Source organism: Myotis lucifugus, unplaced genomic scaffold (genome assembly GCF_000147115.1).
Source record: "Myotis lucifugus unplaced genomic scaffold, Myoluc2.0 scaffold_364, whole genome shotgun sequence".
Classification (NCBI taxonomy): domain Eukaryota; kingdom Metazoa; phylum Chordata; class Mammalia; order Chiroptera; family Vespertilionidae; genus Myotis; species Myotis lucifugus.
In genome coordinates this window covers 591,950-603,261 of record NW_005871412.1, presented here as the reverse complement: position 1 = coordinate 603,261, position 11,312 = coordinate 591,950, and the positions used below count along the sequence as shown (strand labels likewise).

The 11,312-nt window shown below is 42.8% G+C and overlaps 1 protein-coding gene across 1 annotated transcript in view; it reads left to right on the top strand.

The window, feature by feature from the left end:
* The window catches only part of THSD7B (thrombospondin type 1 domain containing 7B), a 720,951-nt gene that overhangs the window by 191,873 nt on the left and 517,766 nt on the right, over positions 1-11,312 (top strand). Inside the window, exon 4 of the mRNA XM_006101466.3 lies at positions 5,659-5,828. Coding sequence (XP_006101528.3) covers positions 5,659-5,828 — 170 coding nt within the window. The remainder of the gene's footprint in view (positions 1-5,658; positions 5,829-11,312) is intronic.

Genomic DNA, 11,312 nt, shown 5'->3' with positions numbered 1-11,312 from the left:
CAGCCCTGCCCCTGATCAGGGTGGTGTGTGGGCCCATTGGGGGTGGGGCTGAGAGGGTGGGGAAGGGCCACAGGAAGGTTGGCCTGCTACCCTGCCCTCGATTGGGGTGAGAGAGGCCAATCAGGGGCAGGGCCTGCTGGGAGGAGGGGCCGAGGGAGGTTGGCTGGCCAGCCCCACTCCCCGATCAGGCTGGTCCACTGGCCGCAGTGGGCATCATAGCGACCAGTTGTTTTGGTCATTCTGGCGTTCTGGTTGCTGGCTTTTTATATATATAGATGTATAATGTGAATATATTTACTGACCATTCCTTAGGAGTAGGCCAAAAGTATGGGAACATATTATGAAATTGGTTGATGAGTTTTAGGTATGAAAAAATGATTCAGAAAGCAGATTCTAGGAGGTAAATGAAGAAAAACTGAATTTCAGGGTTATACTACCTAGTTTCCCTGATGATTGGGTTCTTGTCCCCATGCCTGGGCTGTCTCACCTAATAATTTAGTGCCAAGAAATCGTGCTGTAATACTCAGGGTAAAATCAATTTGGGAGCATTGTTCACTCCTCTCTTTCTCTCCCATCCACATCTAAGTCAATAGAAGGTCGTCTCTACCTTCACAGAATGTCCAGAATATGATCCCTTCTCACCACATTGACTATGACTATCCCAGTGGAAGCCACTATCTTTTTTTCTGAACCAGCAAAGGCCTCTAAACTTGTCCCCTCCCTTTCACCTCCTCATAGTTTATTCACTCAGTAGTTAGGGTGGTCCTTTAAAGCTGAAATTGCATCATCATATTATTGTTCTCCTCAAAATTTTCCAACAATTTCCTAGTGTATTTAGAATGGCTGATAAGGCTCTCTGTACCCTGGCTCTTGACCACACCTCATTTCCTATGATCTTCCCATCTTGACTCACCTGTCCCAATCACACTGGTTTCTGTACTTTCCTAGAAATGCCAAGCGCTCTCTCTCCCTGGGATCTTTGTTCTCTCTGCCTAGAAAATTGCTTGCCTGCTTACTCCTGTACTCACCCCGTCATTTTATTCAGAATTCTGAGGACTCCTTTGGGCATGGCACTGAAATAGCTCTCTTTGTCTCTCTTCCCTGCATTAGCTGAGGCCATGTTGTGTCTTGATGCATTTCTCTGTCTGCCTCTGTAGAAGATAACCTTTCCAAGGTCAATGTCTTGCTCACTACTATGTGTTTCTATTGTCTGAAATTTCGTGTGGCACATAGTTAGAGCTCAATAATTACTTATTGAAAGAAAGGACAAATGAACACATGGTTAAGTGATTCACTTATTTTTTGGACAGGCCTGTTTCTTTTTCTAGGGAGTCCTGACTTTTACATTCTTCCTGCCTTCAGTCTGTCATACATATACTTATGTTAACAACAATGTCCTTGTATGAATTGTTTTCCCTGTGTATTCAATATTTGAGTTATCAGCATTCCCCTTTTCAGAGGTTTGGGGTTCCAGAGTGCCAGAGTGGCTGTACACTCTCTCACTATAGTGGGGGCACTTGAGTTCTTTTCAGTGACTGGATGATGGCAAGTTTATCTAAGATTCAGAATCAACAGCGAGACATGTGGGGAATTTGTTTGCAGGGCCTTGAAATGGCATTAAAAAAAAAGTTTGCTATAATTTTTAGTGGGAATTTCAACTTTTGTATTTATAGATCCTTTTATTTGGATTATATTTTATTTCTCTCATTAACTTGTAATTATTTCTTGAATGTACTAAAATCTGACCCAGTGTCACCACAGTGCTCTAATTATAAAATGCTTGACTATAAAATATTCTCAAATTGCTTTTGTGTTTTCAATGCAAAATGTCATTGGTTAGTTTTTACCAACAGAGGATTTATTGTGCGTGTTTTTTTTTTTTGGTTTTGTTTTGATTTTTGTTTTGCTTAAGTCTAGAAAACACTTTCTCAGACCCAGACTAACATTTGATTGTCCTCATAGTGACAAGGCTGATAGCTGAATTTGCTTCCTGTATCCTCTGATCAGCTTTCATTGGTTTGCCATTCACTATTTTAATCTGCCAGACTGTCATTTCATTAAGAGGATGTGCTTTAGAATCAGACAAATCTGACTTTGTGTCCTGCTCTTCCACTTACTTAATTATGTGATCTTAGAAGAATTACTAAACTTTTATGCTGATTCACCCATTTCTAAAAGGGGGAAATAATAAAAAGGGGGAAATAATATTTTCCTGATAGGGTTGTTAGGAGGATTAAATGAAGTAATGCACCTAAATTTGTTAGTGACTGATCTGCCACACAGTGAGCAGGCAGACATTACTGGTTGTTAACTTGGGGGATATGTTCTGATACCTTAGTAGCCCAAATAAGTTAATGCCTTATCCATCCTGTTCAGCTGAGCCCTTTGACAAGAGCAGATGGCTCCTACACAGTCATATTGGTAAGGAACTGTGAGGTGATCTAATTTCATTCATTTCATGGCCCTCTGCTCTACTTGAGGCATTTCCACAATCGATTTCAAAGTATTGCTCATTCAGAGGAGGTAGGACTCTGGCCTTTGAGAATCCCCGAATTTCCCTCCCGAGCAGAAGGACAAGATGAGGATGTGTTGAAAGGCATCCGAGTTGGGAGAGAGAGTGGAAAGGACCTGGTCTCTGGCACAGACTTAGCCGTTAAAGAGAGTGTCCCAGACGGTGGCAAAGCCAAGTTGTTCAGAGGCGGCAGGACTGTCACTGCAAGGGCTTCTAAAGGAGAAAGCCAGTAACCTGGAGCTGAGTGAACTCCTTTGATGTCTCATTCTGTCAGATCCTGGAGACACTTGCCCAGGTCGGTGGAGTTCAGGATGACCGGTTTGCATGACTGCTGGGGGATTTGTGACTAAACGGAGATAGTGCTTTTGAAAAAATAAAGATAAAAGGATGAGAAAAGACTATGAAATGACCCTCATTTTCAAAAGGAACCTAGAAGTCCTTTACTGGCAGGCTTCCTCCTCTGCCACTTGCTGGGTGGTGTTTTCTCTGAAGTGGTAAGCTATCTCGGAGCCACAGTGAGAAATGTCTTATATTTCTTTAGAGAATTTGTCATTTGCGACTGAATGGAATTTGTGTGTCTTTGCTTAACGAGCTACCAACAGCGTTTTTGTCACCTTATACAAAACTAAAGTCATTAAACTTTCCTTTTCATTTTTCTCTAGAATGACTTCCAAAGTTCCTCCATGGCTAATTCTTGTAGGGTCATGGGAAATGAATTGAAAAGGCAATTCCTACAGCAGGGGCCATTCCTCTCAAACAAGCGAACCGATGACTGTGACTTGCTGTAATTCTGCACATTATTTCTTTTATCAGTATGCTCTTTGCCGAACTTTAGTTGCTGGAAGTTGCACAATGACATTCCTGAGTCCCTAATATTAGGACTATTGATAAAATCAATGAAATCCTCATACCTAAAATGTGAATTGTGTGTGTATGTGTGTGTTTCCTGTGGCAGCGGGTGGGCAAAAGGCACATGTGAAGGGCATAAGAAGAAAGGGAATCAATATTTATTGAATATTTATTATACGCCAGGTTCAACATTTGTGTTATTACTCCCATTTTACAGATGAGAAAACAGAGGTGGGCCAAAGTCACATGACTAGTAACTAAGTGGCAAGGCCTACGTCAGTTGGACCCTGAGGCATGCTGGTCACCTCCACCACACTACCATATTTTTGCCTCTTATTTGCTGTCATAGGAGCCTGGGAGTCAGCTTACCCCCTCCTTCATAGCCAGAGAGCTATTCCAGGGAACCTTGGTAGGTAGAGGGTTTGAAATGAGTAACCATCCACTGCAGCACACCCCTGCATCATTGTGTCTTGACCTTGAATACAGAGCCACCTGTGCCCTAAGGCTCAGAGGCAGGAGGAACTAGCCTTGGCTTGAGTGGCCATAGAGAATATGAGTCAGGAGGCAACTCTGAGCGAGTTAGAAAGGGCTTAGGAGCTTCACCCCTGGAGAAGGACTACCTTTGGGGAGAACCAAACTTCTCCTGGTCTCTCATGCCCAGGAATTAGGAAGGTATAATTGTCTATGTTCACTGGCATAAGCAGGACCTACATTCTGTTCTCTAAACTCTTGCCCAGCCCACTCATTTCCAAGCCTTGAAAACCATACGAAAGGGAAGTAGCAAAGCAGAGGGAGAAGAGTTGTGTTACAACAAACTGCAATGGTTTATGCAGATCTTCTTTCTTTAGTGGGCTTTTCACAAGACTAATGATTCTCAGCTTTCAAGCCTTTTATTTTTTACTTTATTATTATTTTTTTTAATCCTCGCCCAAGGATATTTTCCATTGATTTTCAGAGTGGAAGGGAGAGAAGAAGGGGGATAGACAGAGAAAAACATCAGTGTGAGAGAAACATTGATTGGTTGCTTCCCACATGTGCCCTAACCTGGGCCAGGGATCGAACCCTCAGCCAAAGTACCTGATAGATTGGGAATTGAACCCTTAACCCTTTGGTGTACAGGCCAACACTCTAACCACTGAGAAAAACTGGCCAGGGCTTTCAAACCTTGTAGAATGATGACATCTATTCTGAGTTCAGTCACCATTAGGTTTTCTTAGAGATTGGTCTCCTGATTTCAACATCTGTTGCTTGATTTAAATTTTATCCTTTCCATTAGGCCTGAGCCTTGGCGACACGTGCTTATTTTATTACCATTTGTTTTCTTTTAAACAGTCACAAAGCTGAGAGTTTTTTCCTGAAATCTGATATGGGATAGCAGATATGAAAATGTTCTTAGGTTTCATTTATTGTTCCAGAAGTTAATGACTCTGTTGATATTTATGTGAATGCCATGGAATTATATTAATATTGTGGGCTTGGGGAATGCTGTGGTAACCTGCAAAAGGAAATTCTGTCCGAAATAATTCTTCAGGTATGAGCGTAGTGTTGTTACGGTTGTTTTGTTTTCTGCCAGATGTATACAGAGTCCATTGTGTTTTCATTTCTTATTTGAGTGTGTGTTTATGTTTGTATGTTTTTATCTTAGTATGTATCTTAACTAGTTATAAGCCACAGGATATACTGCTAAGTAAGTGTAAATAACAGCATGTCAGCACATGTAAAAAAAGTACCCATCAATTAAATAAAGGTAAACTTCATTAACTCAATTTTTTAATATGTGCAACCTTTCTCCCAGTGGGGTCAAACAGGTAGAAAAACTTTCCTTTATCAAGAAAGTTAAAAAGTTGGAGGTCATTTCAGTCCATTAAAATTAATATATTCCCAGCTCCACACATTCAAACAGTATCCTATTAATTAAAAGAAGAAAGGCCAAATTTCACACCAAGTTATCTAGTATGTTGTGAAATGAGGCCCCATTACAAAGTGCAGCTGCTATGAATGAGGCTCATGTGGTTTCCAACTCCTCCTAATTCTTTACTCTTATAGCTTCAAGGCTGAGAACATTCTAGTGTTTATCCGTAGTTCCTTCCTTAACCTCATCTGGTTAAGATGGTTTTTCTCTAGGACATAAAAGGGATTTAGTGTTCCACGCCAGTGGGCTTCCTTACCCATAGGCAATGATTTGGCCCTAGAAAGAGAGATTATTATGCACACTTGGTGTCATGACTTAAGTTTTCTTTAGAATTTTATATTTTCCTTACTTCTTCTTCTTCTTTTAAATAAATCAAACCAAACAGGTATTCCTGGAGGACTTCTGAGTGGAAAGAATGCCAAGTCTCTCTCCTCCTCGAGCAGCAGGACCCCCACTGGCCTGTGACGGGACCCGTGTGTGGAGGTGGGATCCAGACCCGGGCGGTGTACTGTGCCCAGAGCACACCAGCATCCACCGCACAGAGGGCCAAGGAAGGTAGGCAGCCAGTTCCAGGGACAGATGGTGCCACTGCCTGAAGGGAGATGGACTCCAGCCTTCTCTCCTCAGATTCTTCTGGATGCAGTGGACCCTCAGCATTCACACATTTCATATTTGTTTTGTTGACTATTTGCAAATCATTCCTAAATTCTGCCACTTTAATTTGGAATAGTTAAAAACAATAGCAGTAATAAAAACAGCAGCCTCAAAGGATCATTGTGAAAGTGAAATGAGAAAATATATCTGACATCTGTAGTACAAATGAATACCACACTCTGAGAGGCTGGAGTGAGTCAGTTAGTAATGAATAATAGTATTGTTTTGTTTTGTTTTCAAGAGTGGTTTTTTTGTGTGTGTGAATTTGTGAATGTGGAAATTTCTGCAGATGTATCACTTTTAAATGTTAAGGTCAATGTCAATTTATTGCCAAATTGACAATTTTAAATGTTATGAAAAGAAGGAGGAGAAGAAACAATTTCTTCCATGGTAGCCTTTCTCCTGGGCAAGTGCTACCTCAGCACTGGTCCATTTGTTTCAGAGTTGGAGACAGTGATAACGTATAGAGACTGAAAAACTGGCCCAGACTTCCTTAGTCAATTGACTGAAAAGCCAAGAGTAGACAATATGCTTCTACGCTAGAAGAAGGTGTGACATATCCCAACCACAGCAGTGCCCTCTGCTGAAGTGGTCAAGGTGGGGATGCTTTCTTGGGTGCGCACATACATTCTCTCCTGTGGAATTTAGTTAGGGAGGTAAGATCTGAGCTTTCTTGCTATGGAAATGCATCCTTTTTATCCTGTCAAGCTTTTCCTACCAGGTGTCTTTTTTTTTTTTTGACATGGCCTTTTATTGTTCCAGGGGCTTCTGAGACCACAGCCTTTGGGCGATGCTCCTTATAACTCACAGAGGAATAATCTTTACAGACTCCTTAGCATTTATTTCAACAATTGAAGTTACTTCCATATTTACAGGGTGAGGGCTATTTTAAAAGTGATAGTTACATTTTAATAAAAACTTATAAAAGTGATAGTAAATTTTTCAAAGCGACAATTTACACATGTTCTGGTCCAGGACAAAACATGACTATGCTTACTCCTCTAAACTTGGAAGAACAAGATCGATAAAAAGTTCCAGCTTTTTCTTCCAGACCTTGGTGATCTTTCTCTTTCACCTTCTTCTTCCCCCCTTTTACTATTGTCTCAAGTTCTAGGGTATTCCGGGTCAACACATAAATGAGAATTTATGACCTATTTTTAGCTTCAACTTTTAATCTTCTTTTGACAGTTTCATCTTCCTAAAGTTTCTTTAGTGAAAATAGCTTTAATTATGGATCACCTATTTCTAAAATTTCTTCAACTTTAATCTTTCCAACATTCTTAATAGAAACATCTTGGGTAGGAAGATTATAATTAGGAAGAGATGGATGAATGGTGTTCTAGAGCTGAGCATGACATGCAAGCTAGGCGGTTCAAGAGAGGAGGGGTATTAAAGATATATTTCGCAGCCTATTAAACCCTGCTACCATATGCTTCAAGCATGTAATGAAGAGGAAAAAAATCTAAGGCCAAATTACACTTTCAGATTAGTATGCTGGTTCGCATGGAAACAAAAAAGTACTTAGAAATCCCTAAGCCTGGTAGCCCAGTTACCAGAGGGGTAAAGGGTTGCAGGGGTCTTAGATGTGGGGACAAGATATAAACACAGTGATGTATACCAAGACCATGTACTCTTGTGCAAAGTTGAAGACAGAGTCAAACTATTGCTGCATTGGAAACACAACACAGTCACAATTGCATTAAAGGCATGGTGTAGCTTACTACTTACCTTTGTAGACATTAACAAAGGTTTTTATTTTGCTCTTGTATGGAAGTGAACCAGAAAGATTGTTCAGCCATCACTTTCCTTTCTTATAATTCTTTCCTGCCCTGCTGTTATCATTTATAAGTATGCCTTGACAAAGCTGGCAACATGAGAATTTCTTCCTTGGCTCAAGTTAAACACAGAGAATAATTGAATTGCCATTGAATGGGACCAATGGAGTGTTTTTGCCCAATTAAAGTGACAGAATTTAAATGTTTCTAACCTTTTCAGCTAATGCAGAAAGAAGGCCAAAATTGATGACAATTTTGCATTTCAGTTTTTGTGAACATCTTTTTTATGATTATTATTATGTTAGGTTTTGGAGAAAGAATTTTAATAGCATCGATTTTGGAAACTCTTTTCGCAGTCACAGCTGACTTTCCCACAAGGTTGATTTCTCCTTAGACTCCAGGATAGTCTGTTCAGTCTCTGCAATGGAATTGCTTGATGTTTTTCCCCCACAAAACTCTGCCATTCATTGTGAGTTAGCTGTGCCGCTTTCTAAGAACCTGATCTTAGACCAATCCACAATCCTGGGGGATGGTGACGGGGAGGTAAAAAACACAAGATTCATTTATATGGGTCTCTCATGCAATAGAATTTCTAAATGCTAGAATGGTGATTGGGGAAGAATGCTAATTCTCTCCTTAAGGCTCCCATGTCTCTTGCTGAGGCTGGATGCTGAGACTGAATTTTGTTCTGTGGCAACTTATTCTTGCAGATGTCCCAGTCTCCATTTGACCTCAATTCATGGTGTTTGTAGGGATAGTATAAGAACAGCTATGGCATATTTACCTGGTTCTATTGTTCAGTGTTCATGTGATGTTTTAGCTGCAGTCAAAATAGTGCTGCAACAATCAATATGAGAAGTATTACCAGTGATAGCAGCCAAGTCAATAGTTTTGGGGATAAAAATATAGAGGGTTATTTATGATTTTGTTTACCACTTATTGTTGTGTTTTTCTTTGATAAGAGAAGCACTAATAAGAGTGATGTTTACCTGCAAATCTAAAAGCTTATATTTGGTGAGGCCATTTTCTTTTTGCCCTTTTCTCAAATGATATTAAAGCCACTTAGCCTGCATTCAAGGATGATTTCTCAGAAGGTAAAACATTGAAACAAGGAACACACCTCTAAAATCTAATAAAGGCTGGGACAGATTTAATCAAGTTATGACAATGTGGCCTAGGGCCTGGAATATCAGCAAATATGGAGTGAAACAGCATAGAGATAGAATGCATTCATTAGGTGAAAAAAACATGAAACCAAAAACTCTACAAAAACTAAATAAAAATTGGGAGAAGGAATTGGTGTGGTTGCAGTTAAGCAGAACACTACCTGTTTGTTTGTTTGTTTGTTTGTTTGTTTGTTTTCAAATTTCAGATTTATTACTTTACATTAAATGGACAAAGCTATTTTGAATTGTTGAATACATTAGTTCAGCCCTGTACTCCAGTAAGACTCAGTAGTTCCTGAGAGTCCTAAGTCTTTTTCATGCTGGGCTCAGACTTAGTATTAAGGGAGAGAATAATCAGATACGGGAATGGCCTGGAATTCTGAGTACTATGGGAAGACGTTTTATATATATTTTGTCTAACTAGTGTATGCAAGCTGAATGTGTTTTGATTCTGGGTTTTAGTTCTGACTTGTTTGGAACTTTGATAAACCACATTAGTGTTTTTCAAGTCTTCTAGTTCATTAAATTGGTTTTAAATATATTGATGATGTCAGTTAAAGGTGGATGACAATGATACATTCATACTATTTAAATAATTTATGTACAGCTATATTTTAGGGTATTATTATCAAGGTACCCTTCATTAATTTATAGACTCTTAAATTGGAATGATAATTGAATGAACAATTAGGATATTGTGTCTTAATAATGTGACCATCTATAATAATAAAAGCATAATATGCTAATTAGACTGGACATCCTTCCTGATGTCCTTCCTTCCAGGTAAGCCAAGCAGGCGGGGCTGTGGCAGAGGTGGCAGAGGCCCCTGGCTGTGGTGGCAGCAGGCGGGGGCCAGGGCCACGGCCCTTGCATTAATTTCGTGCATCAGGCTTCTAATTATCTACACTAATAAAAGAGAAACATGGTAATTAGCGTACGACCGCTACCCTTTTCATTGGCTAATCAGTGATTATATGCAAATTAACTGTCCACCAAGATGGCGGCCGGCAGCCAGGCACTGAAGCAAGCATGAGGCTTGCTTGCTGCAGACTCCAACGTTCCCCGCCTCACTTGCCGGCCTCTCAGCTGCAACTCTAAGCAACTATGTACTATGTTGCAAATAAGAAGCTAAACAAAACCCCAGAAACCAGCCGGACTGAAATCCAGGAGGACCGAAACATTGTATCGATGTTTTCAGCAGCAAGGCCTCAGAGCTAAAGCTGGCCCAGAATAAAAAAAAAAAAGAAAACAAGGAGCGGTTGGAAGCTTTAGTCACTCACCAGCCGGAAAACAGCCCTCAGCCCCTCAGCCAGCCTGGCCAGGCACCCCAGTGGGGACCCCCACCCTGATCCAGGACACCCTTCAGGGCAAACCAGCCAGCCCCTACCCATGCACCAGGCCTCTATTCTATAAAGTAAAAGGATAATATGCCTCCCAGCACCAGGATCAGCGGAGCAGCGAGGCTCCCGGCACTGGGATCAGTGTGATAGGGGGCAGCGCCCAAACCCCCTGATCGCCCTGCGGCTCTGTGTGTGACAGGGGGTGGGGCCACAACCTCCCTATCCACCCTGCTCTGTTCGTGACAGGGGGAAGGCACCCCAACCCCCTGATCAGCCCTGCTCTGTGCCTGATAGGGGGGAGCTCCCCAATCCCCTGATTGCCCTGAGGCTCAGTGTTTGACAGGGGGGAGCTCCCCAACCCCCTGACCGGCCCTGCTCTGTGTGTGACAGGGTGCGGCGCCCCAACACTCCCCCCTCTCCACGGGCCCTGCTCTGTGTGTGACAGGGTAGAGCCATAACCTCCCCATTGGCCCTGCCCTGAGTGTGACAGGGTGCAGCGCCCCAACCCCCTGATCGGCCCTGCTCTGTGTGTGACAGGGGGCGGTGCCCCAACTCCCCTATCGGCCCTACTCTGTGAGTGACAGGGGGGAGCTCCTCAACCCCCTGATGGGCCCTGCTCTGTGTGTGACAGGGTACGGAGCCCCAACCCCCCTGATGGGCCCTGCTCTGTGAGTGACAGGGGGCACCGCCCCAACCCCCTGATGGGCCCTGCTCTGTGAGTGACAGGGGGCAGCGCCCCAACCCCCTGATGGGCCCTGCTCTGTGAGTGACAGGGTAGAGCCATAACCTCCCCATTGGCCCTGCCCCAACCCCCTGATCCGCCCTGCTCTGTGTGTGACATGGGGCGGTGCCCCAACTCCCCTATCGGCCCTACTCTGTGAGTGACAGGGGGGAGCTCCTCAACCCCCTGATCGGCCCTGCTCTGTGCATGACAGGGGGGAGCTCCCCAACCCCCTGATTGACCCTGCTCTGTGAGTGACATGGGGCAGCGCCCTAACCCCCTGATCAGCCCTGCTCTGTGCATGACAGGGGGTGGCACCGCAACCTCCCCATCGACCCTGAACTTGAGTGTGACAGGGGGCGGTGCCCCAACCCCCCAATCGG